Source organism: Tripterygium wilfordii, chromosome 4, assembly GCF_013401445.1.
Source record: "Tripterygium wilfordii isolate XIE 37 chromosome 4, ASM1340144v1, whole genome shotgun sequence".
NCBI lineage: Eukaryota > Viridiplantae > Streptophyta > Magnoliopsida > Celastrales > Celastraceae > Tripterygium > Tripterygium wilfordii.
In genome coordinates this window covers 3235725-3252928 of record NC_052235.1, presented here as the reverse complement: position 1 = coordinate 3252928, position 17204 = coordinate 3235725, and the positions used below count along the sequence as shown (strand labels likewise).

The window sequence follows — 17204 nt, the reverse complement described above, 5'->3', positions numbered from 1 at the left end:
GACAGAAATGGGAGTAGAACGCTGTCGTTTAAGTCTTGATTCTTAAAGGAAAAGGATCAAGTGATTAACCAACAATTAGCTACAACGATTCATTCTTAGGTGGCCAGGCTAACACTCGGACTCGATCTATAAGAATCGGACCCAATACCGACCCATTAGATTGTATGAAGTATCTGGGTTGTAAATATCTGGATTCGGGTCCAGGTGTGCAAGTTCGAGTAGGCTACTTCTTAAACGGGTCATGATCCGACTTCCGAGTTGATATGGATCCGATAAGACCCGTGAACAAGATGGCCCAAATACTATTTTAGGATGCCAGAAAACCACATAATAAAATTACATAAACGCAGGGCAAACCTAAAACCCTAATAAAACCCTCTCTCAGAGCATCATGGCAACTCCAGAGACCTCAAGGGAACCATGTCCCGATCGGATTCTAGACGACGTTGGCGGGGCTTTTGGGATGGGGGCGGTGGGTGGATCGGCCTACCACTTCTTGATCGGCATGAAAAACTCTCCGAGGGGCCAGCGACTCGTCAACGGCGCTCAGATGGTCCGTATGAATGCACCCCGCGTTGGTGGCAGCTTCGCAGTCTGGGGCGGTCTCTTCTCCGCTTGCGATTGCTCCTTGGTCTACCTCCGACAGAAGGAAGACCCTTGGAACTCGATCATCTCCGGCGCTGCTACTGGCGGCTTCCTCCAGATGAGACAGGGCCTCCGTGCCTCCTCCCGCTCTGCTCTCTTCGGTGGGGTCCTCTTGGCTCTCATCGAAGGGGCTGGAATTATGGCAAATAAGTACTTCTCTGCCGCGCAGGATATTCCTATCATGATGGAGGAACCCGCAACTGCAGTTATGGGGGGAGATCAAGAGTCTACATCGTCTGGATCTTGGTTTGGTGGGTGGTTTGGCGCAGGGAAGAAAAAAGAGGAGGAGAGTGGAGGAAGCAAAACTGAAATTTTGGAGAGCTTTGATGCGCCGCTGGTACCAAGTTTTGAATACAAGTGAAATTGAGGCTCTTTACAGGCAATAAATTTTACAAAGTCGAGTGTTTGATGCTAGGAGGTATGATTTAAGAATCTAGAACCGTATTGATTTAACATTATTACTTGAAATTTAGAGGAAGCTTGTATAAAGATGCATTTCTTTTCAATGTTTAGTTGTGGCGAAGTCTTATTTGCTGCGCTATTTTATTTAGTTTCTCATCAATGAAAGAGGGTTGTGGTTGTTGAGTCATGGACGTTGGATATAAAGATCTTTGCTATGTCAAAACAACGATTTCTTGAGCTTATTTTCAGTGATGAGAAAGCTGTTGTGGCCATCGCATCGAATTAATATGTGCTACTGCATAATTCTTTGCACAAAATCAATATTATTGCAAGAGATTTGGGCAAAAAGATGTTCCCCCAAATATAACTTCTCAAGGAACAGTTTACATCCCCGTTTTATTCTCTAAATCTGGTATAATGCACTCCCCAACAGTACACCTGCAAACTTACAGGGATGAAGCTAGCACAGAAACTTTTGCCATGCTATCTGATCCATCACTCGACTGAGTTATGCATGCCATGCCCATAAATTAAGAATTCGCTGTCAAGCGGTCACAATTGCTTGAACTGGAAGGCATGACAATCTCCATCATGATTTTAAGGGAAAGATATGCAAAATTTGGACAAAAGAAAAAGAAAAAAGGCTGGCTTCTTGATCTAACCTAGATGCTTCTTCAGGACTCCTCAGACCTCGAGGTACTGAGAATGAGAGGATGCCAGGAGGGCTGCTCCAATACCTGAGCCATCGTTGGAGAGCTCAATTACAATGCTCTCAGAGACTTCGTCTCCCAGTAACTCTTTCAGAGTGCTCTCCATGCAGGAACTGAATTTTGAGTAGTGTTCATACAACCCACCATCCATCGCAATCGCTGACCTCTGTTTTTCCCCGTTCCTGACCATGTCTTTCCCCAACTTCTTCAGGATGCCTAAGATCCCAGCAGCAGACAGACGGGCACCGCGAGTCGCGACAATATCACATAGCTCAACAACAATTTTTCTTGTTTTTAGTGAGGTATTAGATATCTGGCATACACATTGGAATTAAACAATGAGAAATTTCTTCCATTCCAAAGATGAGAATGATTTCCAACATAATACTAGCCTCAATCAAATGAAAGGGTAACAAGATAAGACGTTCAAATTTTAAACTAAGATAAGAAAATAAGAAATTAAATATAAGTTTAAAAAAATAAAGAGTCTCTCTGTCATTCAGTTATATAAGCAGAGACTGAAATACCTCTAAGATGTCCTTTAGCTTGCTTCCAACAACTTTCAAATCTGGAGATGAGTCATGATGCATTGCAGACATATGAGGAGTCCTACATATTTTGCAATGGAGAAGTAAGAATTTACCATACTCATTATAATTGTTCTCCAAACCGAACCTAATTAGGCTTTTATTGGTTAGGAAAGATGCCTGAACTTACACACGAACCTCAACAGGTATCATACGAAGTGAATAAGATTTTGTCTATACTAGTGGATTGCAAGGGGTTGCTAGTATCTGTGGTTTACAAGGTGGGTCCACTCAGTCCTAACCTTGGAGAGGTTCCACAACCTCAAAGGACAAAAAAAGGACACAGAGAGACAGATACGAGTCTAAAAAAATCCCGTATAAAAGTCATGATCAATGGCCATGGAGAAATAATCATCATATATGTATAAAGCAACTATCTTGGGAAGGATGACTGCCTAAGCAGTGGATAATCCACAATTGAATACCTTAAAACAAAAGGAATTTGCAGTTTGGGTGGAACAACATCACCAAAAAAGGAAGCTTCTTCAGCCATCTTATGCAATACTCTTCGTACAATCTCTCCCAAATACATGCCAGAAATCAACTTCTCAAATATCTGCGCACCAAAGTCAAAAAAAAGGTATGCGATATAAACCAAACGTGTCTGCATCATAAAAGTCGAACGGATTACTAAGAGTGAATATAGTCACCTGCTCTCCCACGTTCAAAGACTCAGCATCAAGTGCTTGATCATATTCTGTCACAGGCAGATGTGATGATCGGAAGTTACCCCACTCCATGTTGATAACCTGTGGCAGTAAAGAACTTAAACAACTAACAAATAAAAGACGACGAAAAATGTCTTTTGAACATATATGCTCAACCGAAATATATTAAAGAAGCACAGACCATTTCCCCAGATTTAGGCAGAAGTCCATGCCACTTGGGAATTGCATGAGCCCGTTCAACATAGGCTGCATTTGTTCCAGTACCCAGGATCACTGCAGCAATGACATCATTGTTGTAGTATCTACCTCCAGCTAGCGTTCCAATGGTATCATTGATCTACACAAGCACCGCATGTTAAGGGTCTCTAAATGAATCTAAGGGACGCCCAAATGGTAAATAGAACTACACAAGCATTTTATATCAACACAGAGAGAGAAATCATAACAAGGCTCCTACAGCACTTCAGAAAGTAAAAAAAGAAAACTAAAATTACCAAAGCTGTCACGTGCATGTCAAGACCTTTTCTTTCCATAGCTCTTGTTAATTCTCCCACCACATCTTGACCAACCTACACAGAATGACTGGTCATTGATATACTTGATAAACTTGGCAATCCATTTAACAAGCAGCTAAATGCAGGTCAAACTTCAAACCAAGAACATTCTATGAAGTTAATGCCTATGGGACTGGATTATCAGTTAGTAGGGACAGAATTAACAATTTAACTGCATACAGATGAAGACAAGAGAAAAATAACAAAGTCTAAGAAGTGTAAATGCTCGATGAAAAAACCTTCAGACAAAGTTACGGTAGCTACACTGATCAGTAGACTCCAGGTTGAACTATGTATGTTTTCCAATTTGCGAGAATAATGAACATGTTTTAGACTAATATCATTTGGATCGAGGTAACCCTTGCACATAAGAAATATGATTATGAGAGCAATGAAGAAGAAGAAAAAACCATATCCACACTTGAGTCAAAAGTTCTTTAAATAGGCAGCATACTCATCCTGACAATATACTGGGAAAAATGATCACTGCAAGAACTGGTATTTGGCAGTCGGGAAGGGGAGGGAGAATGGTTGGTAGATATCATTAGCAATAGGGAAAAGAAAAAAAAAACCATTGAAAAAAAGAGGGAAAAAGAAGAATAGCAGTAAGACTCCTATATGACAATTTTTATTTTTGGTGCCCACTTGGTGGGTTAACTTTGCAGACAGAAAGAAATGCATTTATGTTGGACAACCATAGCAGAAAAATATAGCAGGCAAAAAAAAAGGAGTCAAGGTAGTTGGATTTAACTGCATCTTCAATGAAAAAGCCCTTTGTCCATTTCATAAGATTTCCAGATGCTATTGACGTTTGCCTAACTGGAAATGAGAAAGTAAAACCCAGTTCCCTTTGTCTACCAGGTGAAAGATGAATATCTTCACTTTCTGTAGCGACAAACTTTGCAAGCGCTTCAGCAATATAATCAAATAATTCCTGAAATCACCATCATTACCAAAAGAAGAAAAAAGGTTCAGATTATGTACTTCCATTGAGCAGTGTCAAAAATTGTAGGTCTAGTCTAAACAATACTCACATCCGAAGTTCCAGTCATCAAATGTGGAGGAATTGAAACTTCCTCACATTCCTGTTTGACGACACGTCCTTCTTTCCCACCCAACTGTACACGCAGGACACGGAAGTTTGTGCCACCAAGGTCCAGTGCATAAAACAGTCCTTCCTCATCCCTGGAAAAGTCAATATTATAATTATAAGAGCTCCTCCAGTGATTTTTTCTTGGCACAAAGGATAACAATTCACAAAAATCAAATTTAATCTGATTGCTCCATAGTAAACTTATTTAACTTCCTATTACTAACAGTTTCTGCTTTTTATCTCTCAAAATTACTAATTAAATTCATTATCCTTTCACATTAACTTGATAAACGTAAATCAGAAATATCAATGGCCCCACGAGCAAAGTATCTAGCTGCTAAGCTCCTAAAGTATATTTTCGCTATAATTTATTTTAAAACATTGTCTTTTGATCGAAAATCTGATTGCTCCATTGTCTTTTGATCAGAAATCGCGGATCCTCAATCAAGAATTATCTTTTGATCGAAAATTCACAGAATCCCCAATCCACAAGATCAAATCGAAACAAGAGTAAAAAAGAGAGAGAGAGAGAAAAGAACATACCCAGTAGGAAGATTGTCGACATAGGAGATGAGCATCTTGAGCTTACTGCCACCCTCCGATGCAAGGCCAGCATGCATCTCAACAGTCATGGCGTCGGCCACCTGTCGCAGTTTCGAGATTGGGGTCCCACACTTGTCCTCGAACTCCTTTAGTATCGCCATAGCCCTCGCCCACTTCCCGGAGCTCCTCATCCTGTGCTGCACATACAGCGCCGCCCCAGCACACACCACCGCGGCACAAACCACCGCCGCTCCTACTGCCGCCTTCCCCATCACCACCACCACCAATTAGAAATTCAATCACAAAACGAAATGAGGAAATCACTCCTTTGCACTTCTCTGAATCCCAGAATCACAGATATTGACTACAAGTTTGTTCCTCTTATTTGAAAAGGTTGACAAATTTATTTCGAATTATGTTCTCGCTTGTTATGGCGAGAAGAGTAACCCTAAATGGCCAGATCCAGGCTTTTCAAATAAAAAAAAGGGAAAATCAATCGAACTAATTTGAGGAGATAAAGCTGGTTTTTCCCACAGAGAAATGAAATGAGGGGAGTGTGGAGGGAATACACCTTCAGCTCATCAGCTGCAATTTATTTTGGCTTTGAAGGAGACAAAAAGATATTTTAATAATGAGAGGGAGCGTAATTACGAGAACGTCCTGTCTGTCGAGCATCAACTGCTTTTATCTTCTTCTCCTCACTTGGCAGACATGGCTTTGTTGGTTCTGAGAAATTGAAGGAAAAACACGGCACCTGTAAAACCAGCAACACAAAACCTGCAAATTACGTTGATTTTAGCTGAGAAATAAAAGTCAATAGCAAATGTCCTGATAGAATTTTGACTGATGAAAAACAGAGTGAGTTTGAATTGAAAGTCAATATTTTCAACCAATCTGATCAAACTTTTATTTCGCTACGCTTGTCCCTTTAAACATCCGACTCAGCGACGAGTCATTGACAATATCTACTCCAAGTGGTTAAGCGCTGTCATCAATCACAAATATTTTGCACATTAAAAGTGTTGGTGATAATTAACCTAGTGATATCCGATAACAATTAAACACGCATAGAGCCAACAAGGTGGGGTGGGGACTGGGGGGTGGTCATGTCATGTGATTTGGCCTGCCAAATTGGGTGGCTGTATTGTGTGTATGCGAGTTTTGTTTCTAGGAGCTCCACCTCGTACACCTCAATGGCATTTTCTGTGTTCTGATGATCTAATCTTTTTGGGGTTCGTTCATGGATGTTGAAATTAGTTCCACTCATACCCCCTTTTTGTGAAATGACAGAGAAATCGGTCCATTCAGAACTTTTTATCTTGTTTATCCATTATTGAAGAACCAAGAAAAAGAGAGAGGATAGATGGGGAATAATTCTCAATGGCATTGTGCGTTTATAGTTATACAACCATAATTGGTTAAAGAGTGCTTCTTTATTCCTCATTCTTGGTTATAATTCAATAAACTACTCATTGCTTTCAACGTATAATACAACCATGAACTGAAAGAGAAGATATTCTAATGCAAAAAAAAATTAGGTCCATCAAATGTGCACGACCAAATGGCCAGCCATATAAGTCAATAGGGTCCACCACTACTTAGTAGTTTTCCTGGACGGATCGATTTTCAGTTCCAAAAATGACGGAATCCTACACCTGGTCCTCAACACCTTCTTTTGCTATCAATATGAACATATCAACGTCAAAGTGGGTACATTAAGAGAGGTTTATTTCTATTACAGTATTGGGCATCACAATGGTAGCTTCTACGCGTAGCAATGTTGTTGGAGGCAAACCAAAGATCATTCTGGTGTGTTGGTTCTCTGGTTTTATTTAATAGCAAATTATTACAACTTTATGAAAGTTACACAAAAGTATACTACTATTTAGTGTTATCTTCTCCAAATAATTAGATGCTGAAACATATAGTCTAATTGACAACACTACGCAGAATCAATTTGAATTTCTTTACATTGTCGAAAATGGGCATACCTGGCTCATTATGAGCATGTTGCCACGGGCTGACAGACAATCTCCGGAGATATTATCACATGTAACACTTCCATATCATCCACATGACAACACTAAATCCTCCATTAGCTTTGACAAACAGTTTTGCAATAAGAGTGCACCGCCAGTGAGGGACTGAGGGATGAATGCAATGCCAACAAGACCTTAAAGACACGTACATTGTTTCAAGACAAGGAACCACCAGCTAGTTCTCCACGAAATGGGATTACAGGAACAAGAAAATTCCCATATGGTGAATCAAAGATTCTGTAGTTTCCCGTGCAGCCTTCTTGCTGTGCTTGTGCTACCGCAAAATTTCTAGCCTGTTGAATCCTCAAATACAAGCTGCTAGTTTGGGGCTCAGCAACCTTTAAGTCCAGACACAATGGTGATATATCATATATGGGAGTAAATGATAATGTCAAATTAGAGAATCAAAAAAATTCAAAATAGAAAACCTACCATCAAACTACTCGATGATGTTTTATCGCCAGTTTTCTTTGCAGTAGGAGAAGAGACAACCCTGAAACAAGAAAAGATTGGCATCAAGAATCATACACATTTAATTTTAAAAGCACATTAAGGAACTCAGCTACAATAAAGAGGAATTTGCTTCTGACCCAGCACAGAGAAAAGAGTACAGAAGGTAAAAGCAAGTTATCAACAAATGTTGCAACATAAACTTCCTATTCAAGAAAGATCTCAAAGATTCAGCCACTAATGTCAACATGAGTTTCTATAGAATCTATACACTCAAATGAGCCATAAGCAATAACATCTGTTTAAAAGCACTATTTTTGGCAAATCCTAAAAAACACTGTTGAATCACAATATTATTACAATCTAAGTAGAGTCTACAGGAAATAGAAAAGTAGTTTCTTAAGTAAAGTAAATTTCAACATTCAAATATTAAGAACGGCCAGACAGATCAACTTAGCCACCGAGTAAAAGGCATCTGTTCCACTAAGTTACAAAGAGCTAGAATTGAAAATATAGATGATAAAACTATCGATTTCATATTTCTTATTAAAGGTATCATGCGACTGTTTTTTTCATTGATATCCATCTTACTCTATTACAATAACATACTCATACGCTGTCAATCTGTTAGAAAATCTGGATTTCATCCATAGGTGGGATCAACACGTCATAATACTAGAATGCCTATTGGAGAGGATCAAGTATGGTCTTTCCCAAGTATAGAGCAACAGATGCTACCTTGGAAGAAGATTGAACAACAGACAGACAGGTATTTAACATGACTTTGGGCAGAACCCGGGACTCTGTGAAAAGGCTAAGTTTGTAACGCTGCTTCTGTAACATCTCTAGAAAGAATTCTTCAAGCATGAGACTTGTTACCAAAGTCACTACACTTGCTGCTGTATTTGCTATATCTTTATCCGGAACTCGTTTTGTCACCAAAACCTTCACTAGACAGAAAATTCATGTCAGCTCTCTTCCACTCCCTCCCTAATCCTAACGCAATCCAGACACCATGAGAAAACTTGCTGAACAGTCTCACAATAAAGTCCACAAAGTTTAATCAAATTCACACCATGCTGACCCTATCTGTTCGATATTCCAGAAATCATACATCAAGAGTCAAAACAAATCTAAATCTCAATTCAATTCCTCATTACAAAAAAAAAAACTTAAACTAAATAAAATTAATAGATATAGACAGAAAGATCACGAGATTCCTTACCGGAGAGACGGTCCCTGCTCGATCTTTCTCCTTTTCCGTTCCTCGGGTGCCATGTTCGCTTTTCCTGCATCTCTTCAGCTATTCCGTTCGTAATAGAGCCCCAAATAAAACAAAAAGGGCCCGGAGCCTGCGGGGAAGGGAGGGCTAACTTATGGGCGGCTAAATCTAAGATGGGCCTAATATCTCCGTTATTAATGGGACCGGGCCCTTCACTTATCTGGGGACTTCTTTGGTGGAGTGGATCGCGTGGGACTGCATAGGCCCATAAGAGACTGCTTACGCCCATGATCCGGGGGCTTTATTTTATGTAGACAAAAGCCTATCATTTACACTTTATGGTTTATAATAATATGGCGAAGGAATGGCAGCTGTGAGGCCCATGACAATTTGAGTAGTGAGGTCATGCCTGTGGGGTTTTCCAGCATTTTTTTTTGGTTTTTTTTAAAAAAATTTCCTTTTATAATTTGAAATTCATTTTATAAAAAAAAAAGTTAATAATGAATATAAAATAATTTTTACATTTTATGAACTATCATCATTTGAAAATTTCACAAAAACACCTAACAAGTTATGAGCCATTAGTTTTTTAACTAACGTTGAAAATCACAACAATCACTCTACCCAAACGTAACAATTACTTGCCTTGTTTGAGTTACTTGATCTACTCCCAAACACATAAGCATAAATAATATATATGACTAAAGTATAAAGAACTATTTAGCATAATGTTTATGATTAGCTACAAATACACATCCCTACTTTCTTCTTCACCCAATCTATATGCCTTAGGGATCCAAATTCGTGAATATTGACTTTGACATTCTGTCTGCTCTTTTGCATGTACCAGCTAGGTGCATAAAAATGAAAAAAAATAAATCCAAAACACAATAATTGCACTATTTACATAATTAATTGCAATAAAATTTCCTGACCAATTTCTTTGTTATTGGTATTCATGAGGCAATTTAGTTGGGCTTAAAGCATGAAACGTTGTTTTCAACATTGTTTTAAGTCCAGTGAATAATTGATAAGGATAGGTCAATTTTAGAGGGTACAGACAATTAGTGCACAGTCTCGTAGACAAATAACTCCAAAGAATACCCAAATGAAAATTACATTTCAGTGTCTCTGCAACTAAACCGAATCATTTGCAGAAGATCCCAATTTGATAGAGAAAAAGGACTGTTGGGATGGTGCCAGAGAAGAACAAAATACACATTTAATGACCGAAAATGATAAAGATATCAATAATTGGTATCTCAGTCATCCCAACAACTATTCGACTCCACATATCTTACAACATATGAAATCATGTGCGTACAACTCGACAGTTGTGATAACTGAGATAGCCGTTCGGGGACTGTTTGATGACCCAATTCATTGACAGTGAGTGATACAAACAAATTTTCAAAATGTTGTGTGCTTTACAAAAGGAACCTTAGCTTGTTTTTGCTTGTTCAGGACTTGGTTTGCTTATCACAGTATATGTATTAAAAAACGCAGGGGCTTCACGAGACTTGTCAGAAAACAGAGGTATCTTTTCTTTTTTCTTTTTAAGGACACGTCGCTCCAGAGGAAAAGATTGTGTTTTCACTGCTCGGTTCTTCTTTCTTCTCCTTTCAGTTTCCCATTGGAGGATTGAATGAATTTCAAGCGTTTCACTTCCCTTTCTTTTGCCTTTCCCTCTCTCTCTCTCTATCTTTTTCTATTCCACTTTTTCTTTCTCGAGAATCCGACTCTGTTTCAAGGTAATTACTTTAATCTTTCTTTCTTTGATTACTTTATCATTACCTCCATAATTGTTTAATACTTCACTTTTTAATTAATCGATTCTGTAACTCCCACTAATCCATCAATAGCAAGTAAACCTTCCGCGTTGTTTCAGTAGAAAAGTTTTTTTGTCATGTAATGCAGTTGTTCACGAGGCAGTGACAGTATTATATTCTTCACATTATTTGAATTTCAAAAAAAAAAAAATTAAAGATTGAAGCTTTTTAAGTTTTTTTTGTTCTTTAAAGATTATAGGACATAATCTTTCTACTCAGACTCTGCTTCATCGCCAGTTTTAGCAGCAACAGAGAGAGCACCAAAGATTGTATGAGCTGTAGCTGCAGGCCTTTCTATGTAAAAAAGCTCTTCAATGGCTAGATTTCACTTTTTGGGTCCTTTTTAGTCTCTGTAACGCTTCCTTCAGTCTTCTCCGTATACTCTGTGCTCTTTATTTCTGAGGGAAAAAAATGGGTAGAGCTACAAGATGGCTTAAAGGCTTGTTTGGGATAAAGAGTAGCAGAGACGATTCAACTTCCGGTGACCGGAAAGACAAGAAACAGAGCACTTTTGGCCACTCACGGAGGGATTCTAGAGGCTTCACTCATAGTCCAGGGACAATTCCACCCAACATAACCTCAGCAGAGGCAGCTTGGATAAGATCATATTACAATGAAACAGAGGAAGAACAGAGCAAGCACGCAATTGCTGTGGCCGCCGCCACAGCCGCAGCTGCAGACGCTGCAGTTGTGGCTGCACAAGCAGCGGTGGCTGTGGTCAGACTAACCAGCAATGGCCGGGGAACCATGTTTGGCGGTGGCGGCGAGAGATGGGGTGCGGTCAAGATTCAAACTGTGTTTAGAGGTTATTTGGTAAGTTAATGGAAGTATGTATGTGTGTTTTGAATTCTGTTTTGATTCAGAGAAATTGAATGTGAATTTTTGTAATCTTGACAGGCCAGAAAAGCCTTGCGAGCATTGAAGGGTCTAGTGAAATTACAAGCACTTTTTAGAGGCTATCTTGTGCGCAAACAAGCCACTGCAACTCTTCACAGTATGCAAGCTCTCATTAGAGCACAGAATAGTGTTCGATCCCAGAGAGTCAGAGCAAGAAAATCCATGGTAAAAACCCTTAAATTTTGAAAAAAATTTGCGTCTTTCTACTTGTCATCAATCCCTGAACCCATTTGTATTGGCAGGAGAGGTTTGAAGAGATAAGGAGTGAACACTCAGTGTCAGTCCATAGCAGAAGATTATCAGCCTCTCTTGACACCACAATCAACACTGCAACCGATGAGAGTGCAAAGATTGTGGAGGTTGATACAGGGAGGCCAAAATCAAGATCTCGCAGAACCAACACTTCAATTTCAGATTTTGGCGACGACCCATTTCACCAAACACTCTCATCTCCAATCCCAACTCGAATTCCACCCCGTCTATCGATACCCAATTGCGGTTGCAACCTTCAAGACTCTGAATGGGGCTTAACAGGCGAGGAATGCAGGTTCTCTACCGCGCAGAGCACTCCCCGGTTAGTCAATTCAGCATCTTCTAATGCACCGGCGACGCCTGCTAAGAGTGTGTGTGGAGATAACTTCTTTAGGCAGTATATGAACTTCCCTAATTACATGGCGAATACACAGTCTTTCAAGGCTAAAGTGAGGTCACAGAGTGCACCAAAGCAACGACCGGAGCCAGGACCGAAGAAGAAGCTGTCATTGAATGAAATGATGGAGTCAAGGAGTAGTTTGAGTGGGATTAAGATGGAGAAATCATGTTCACAAGCTCAAGAAACTATCAGTTTCAAGAATGCTGTAATGAGTAAGCTTAACAGGTCAATGGAGTTTGTTAGAGAGCCAGGAAGAAATTTTGATCAGAACCAAGTGGTGACCCAATAAAAGAAATGCTGGATGCAGTTTCCTTTGCAAGAAATTCAAATCTTGATGTAATCAACAGATTCTTGAAAGATCTATATGAATATGAAACAATGCAATGCTGCCAAATTATTCGTAAGGAAAAGTCTTTTTTTTTTAACAAATTAATTATAGACTCTCAGTTCAAATTGAAATAATTGAACCATTGGGACAAATGTCCTTTTTCTTCTCTTTTTTTTTGTCTTTGCTTCTGTTTTGAATTTTCTACTGCATGCAAAACCAAATTAGGGTTTTCTTGGATTTACATGAAGAATTCAATGTGAAGGACCTACTGAGACACAGACAATCTCTTGCTGTGACTCTTACCAGTTTTGTTTGGAAGAAACCACAAATTTGTATAAGAAAATGATTGACAGAGAGAGACAATAAAAAAGCGTTGTCCTTAATTTTCCATTTTTTTAAATTATAAAAGAAAAAGTTGTGCAAAATCAACCATATTTGGTGGGTGTGAATGAACCAAGAGGTTTTGGGCTGTGACCATTAGAAAAAAGGGAAAGAAAAAAACCAATATTTGAAGATATTGAATTTGTGATTGTTAATTATTTAATCATATATTCAGTTTCCAAGAGAGATGATAATAATAAGAGAATAATTATCACCTTTTTGTTGGAAATATATCAAGTTATTCTACTAACATCAGCAATTTTCAACCAGCAAATTTTGAATCGGTGAACATATTTCGTGAAACGTGTTGTTGATAAGGAATGCTTTATGCTTGTCTACTCTTCTAGGTTGTTGGGTTTTCAATCCTAAATTCCAAATTTATGCATTTTCAACTCACTAAGTTTCACTCCTCTTCTTCTTCCGCCTACCAATGGGGGAAGGTTGATGGAGTGGACTAGTCTAATGGGGTTTAAGGGTTTAACTTGACGTTTATCAACAATTTATAGAACTTAATTTTATATAACTTGGGTAAATCTATAGTCCCCGCAATAGTATGGAAACCATGCATGTCACTTAGGCAAGTATATGGTAATTTCATATATAGATTCGACAGGAATCGATCTCACAACCTACAAAGAGGGAAGACTATCTCGTAATTAGTTCAAGTAAGAGTTGATTCCTAACAATTTTTAAAATTTGGACATATAAGGATTGGGTACATGTAGGGTAGTTAAAAAAATTGTAAAAAATCGAAACCGACCTACCTTAATCAAATCGATTGGTTGGTTTTTTTAAAAAAAATTACACATTTCTCCATTAAAAATCGAATTGAAAAGAACCGACCAAAAACTGACTGCTTGATCAGTTAAATTCATATCAAAAAATTGAAAAAAACCAAAAACCGACCGTGAACACCTTTAGGTATATGTTGCTTGCCGAGTGGGTCCGAACATGACATTTGTAAATATGATTTTTTTGGCATAGAGACTGAACTGGGTCGAGGGGGGGTACGGTGTGATAAAATCCGCCTACGAAGGGAAAGCCCAAAGTGCTAGTCTAAAGGCCCACGTACACTCTTAAAGCCTGGTGGTTCAATAGCCCAACGAGCTGTTCTTGGCATTTTGGGCTCAGAAGCCGTAAAGACACAATTTTGGGCTCCATGTTCGGTAATTCGGTTATATAACAAATAAAGAAAGAAAAAAAAGAGGAAGATTTTATTATATAGGAATTGTTGTAGAGTAATTTACAATCGAATCCACTCAAAGCCATCAATGAAGCTAAGAGAAATAAAAGGCTTAGCTTCTTCATCAGTAAGCTCTCGAGCCCAAGACACTCTCCCTGCGTACATAGCTCCTGGTCCACTGCACTTGTATTGCCCATAAAACACAGTCCTGCCCCCAAATCAAAACACCACAATTACTGCCAAATATACCCACATATATATATATATATATATATATATATATATGTATACATATATTTGGAGGGGTTAGGTAGCCAGACCACGCCATGCTTGCGTGGCTTATCTGAAATACACAAATATACATACAAATATGTTGCACTACACCTAGATTGCGCAGTATCACTATCAACAAAAATTCTAAAATATGACTGGCTGCCCAATTTTGTCACTATATTCCAACTCACTACACATGGTAATGGGTCATTTTGTAGCAAAGTGGACAAAGCAATCAGAATAAACACACACAGCTAAAAGAAAAATGGAGTTCTAACCTAACCACCTTTCAAAATGTCCACTAGAATATCAACTACGAATACTTTTGGAGATGAAGCATTATATACATATATATATATGTGCGTGTGCGTTTGTGTGTATATATATGTGTGTGTGTGTGTGTGTGTAGAGAGAGAGGAGTGTGGAATTTTTACATTTCTCTGGTGGGGTCACCCCAGTTGTGCCAGCCTTTGGGGATGATAATGTTGTCCATGTATGTGTAAGCAAACACCACCCGAGAGAAAGCCCCCCATGCCCTTCCAAGGTACAGAGCTCCTGACCCCGTCACCTTACACTTGACAAATGAGAACCCGGTGTCTTCTAATAGACTGCTCCTCCCTTGCGCTGTTACTGCCCCCGTTACTCGCACTATTGCGTGCAAGTGACATCCCTAAATTAATTCGGTATTCTCAATCATAAGATTACATAATTACTTACTTTGATCATTGAATGAAGATGATTTTTAACCAAAATTCGAAAGTACATATATGTATGTATATATACCTCAAAGAGGGAGAGGCCATTCCCAAAGATGAAGTCCACGGAACCTTCGATGTAACAATCTTTGTAGTAATGTCTTCCAAGATGATCATAAAGTGTATCCTGCGCTCCCAAGAAGCTACAACCCAAAAATGTTGCTGTATCAGCTGATATTCTAAATGCTACTGCTTGTTTTCCTACTGCTCCTGGTGCTGGAACTGGTGTTGTGTTCTGCTCCGCATTTTTTTTTCGTAAAGCAGTGAATTAGTGGAGGCAATTGGAAATTTCTATATAGAAAATAAGAAAAGTAGAGTACCTTGAATGTGATGTTCTTGGCTATAAAATAAGGAGCATTAACGGCGAATGTTGCAGAATTGTAGGTCCCCATTGGTTGCCCTCTTGGACCAGGTGTTTTTGCTGTGTCTCCCCATTCAACAATTGTTTTCTCCGCTCCTGCTCCTTCTATGGTTATGAATGATTTAAATGAGGGTATATTCACCTTCTCTCTGACCCAACAAAAATTTTGAAGGTTAGTAAAATTTACTGATAATTAGTAGAAATGCAAGCCTTGATTACTATCATAACAGAACAATTACTCTGTCTATCTAGTAAACTGCTTAAGGGGGAACAAATGAATTGGAATCAAAAGGACAACACAAGGAACAAAATTTGGAATCCCACTTCATATGAAATATGAAAGTGAATATAGACAAACTCTGGAACCCACAGTTGAGTAAAACAAGACCAAATGAGCACCAGAGTCAAAAAGCAATACAACGAAAAGGACAAGCTGTGAGGCATAGTTCACATAACATACAATTCAAACAGTAACCAAAAAAAAGTGCAAATAGGAAAAGAACTCACGTGTAGACTCCTGCATGAACTTTGATGACTACTCTCACAAGATTAATGAAAGGGAGAGAATCAATGGCATCTTGAATCGATGTAAAGTCTGCAGCCATCGAATTTTTGGCCACATTCAGAGTATAAGAGGGGAATAGCTTGTTCTTGGCAGTCCTGAACAGTGAGTGTTTTAATCTCCCAACAAAATTGACCCACTTCATGAATTGCTGTTCTGAGAATTGGGTTCTTGTCAAATTTGCAGGTGGTTGCTTCCCTGCATGGTTTCTAATTCTAAGACCTTTGGTGTGGCAGAGTGCTTGGTCTGAATTCAGAAGAAGAAGAAAAACCAAAATGTAACACAGATATTGGGATTGTTTTGACAACATTGTATGAGAAATCAGGAGGACGAGAGTTCGTGAAGAAGGAATGTGGTTTTGAATTTTTGATGGAGAACCTTGGGTTGTAGCATGGTCTGTTTATATACAAGATAGTGCTTGAATTAGGTAAAAAGTGGATGTTGAATTTGAGAATTCAGTATGACAGAAAGTGAGAGGTCACGGGTACTTCTAACTGAAACAGACAAAGAGAGAGGCAAACAATGTAAGGCACAACACAGGCTGCACTTTTTTGCATATAAAAACGTTCGTTCGTCTCTCAAGCCTGCCTCTCACTTTTTGTTCTTGTTGTAGTTGGTGTTGCCCGTGAGTGCACTGTGCATCTACTCCTGTTTGTGTGTGCAGGTGAATATATTCGTGAGATGATAATATGATGTTTATGTGGCACACTATGCTTAGGTTGGCAATTCATCCCCAACTTTATGCCGGCCGTCCAATAATTGGACCTATGTTAACTATGGGACCATATATTAATTCTATCATATGTGCATATAAAGATCGTCCATCAATTTTGACCTGGTCCACTTGCTATGCTAGAGAAATAAGACACACCAGGCCTATTGGACAAGTAACAAAATGCCATCAAATTTTTGCCTTATCTGGCTGTGCTGAAGTACCATGCCCTTATCAGCTTTTATAGAGCACATTCTTCCCCCACTCAAACTGTGTCACTTCTGCTGCAGAAAACCATTCAAACAGGTCATAATTAGTTGAAGATGCTTAGAGTGCTCTGATGCTCTCAAATGGGTAG

At 39.0% G+C, this 17204-nt stretch overlaps 4 protein-coding genes across 7 annotated transcripts; 2 read left to right on the top strand and 2 right to left on the bottom strand.

Annotated features, from left to right (window-relative positions):
- Positions 1-344: 344 nt before the first annotated feature.
- Positions 345-1234, top strand: LOC119997708 (mitochondrial import inner membrane translocase subunit TIM17-2-like). The gene has a single exon (XM_038844881.1). The coding sequence runs from the start codon at positions 392-394 to the stop codon at positions 1004-1006; it is 615 nt and encodes a 204-aa protein (XP_038700809.1). The 5' UTR covers positions 345-391; the 3' UTR covers positions 1007-1234.
- A 165-nt stretch (positions 1235-1399) lies between these two features.
- LOC119997707 (hexokinase-1-like) lies at positions 1400-5979 on the bottom strand. Of its 2 annotated transcripts, XM_038844880.1 has the most exons (10): positions 5203-5979; positions 4601-4751; positions 4318-4500; positions 3507-3581; positions 3194-3349; positions 2995-3093; positions 2770-2900; positions 2285-2366; positions 1710-2070; positions 1400-1614 (listed from the first exon to the last, which is right to left on the bottom strand). In XM_038844880.1, exons 1-9 carry the CDS (start codon positions 5472-5474, stop codon positions 1732-1734), a joined length of 1488 nt encoding a protein of 495 aa, XP_038700808.1. In that variant the 5' UTR covers positions 5475-5979; the 3' UTR covers positions 1400-1614; positions 1710-1731. The 2 variants fall into 2 exon arrangements, with proteins under 2 accessions (XP_038700808.1, XP_038700807.1); XM_038844879.1 differs by having other exon boundaries at positions 1400-2070.
- Positions 5980-10466: 4487 nt separating this feature from the next.
- Positions 10467-12688, top strand: LOC119996255 (protein IQ-DOMAIN 14-like). Of its 3 annotated transcripts, none has more exons than XM_038842823.1 (4): positions 10467-10664; positions 10980-11555; positions 11640-11804; positions 11882-12688. In XM_038842823.1, exons 2-4 carry the CDS (start codon positions 11154-11156, stop codon positions 12578-12580), a joined length of 1266 nt encoding a protein of 421 aa, XP_038698751.1. In that variant the 5' UTR covers positions 10467-10664; positions 10980-11153; the 3' UTR covers positions 12581-12688. The 3 variants fall into 3 exon arrangements, with proteins under 3 accessions (XP_038698751.1, XP_038698750.1, XP_038698749.1); XM_038842822.1 differs by having other exon boundaries at positions 10935-11555; XM_038842821.1 differs by having other exon boundaries at positions 10467-11555.
- A 1513-nt stretch (positions 12689-14201) lies between these two features.
- Positions 14202-16675, bottom strand: LOC119997650 (probable pectinesterase 53). Its single transcript, XM_038844795.1, has 5 exons — positions 16080-16675; positions 15532-15721; positions 15240-15446; positions 14891-15126; positions 14202-14391 (listed from the first exon to the last, which is right to left on the bottom strand). The coding sequence occupies exons 1-5, from the start codon at positions 16442-16444 to the stop codon at positions 14244-14246; spliced, it is 1146 nt and encodes a 381-aa protein (XP_038700723.1). The 5' UTR covers positions 16445-16675; the 3' UTR covers positions 14202-14243.
- Positions 16676-17204: the final 529 nt, after the last annotated feature.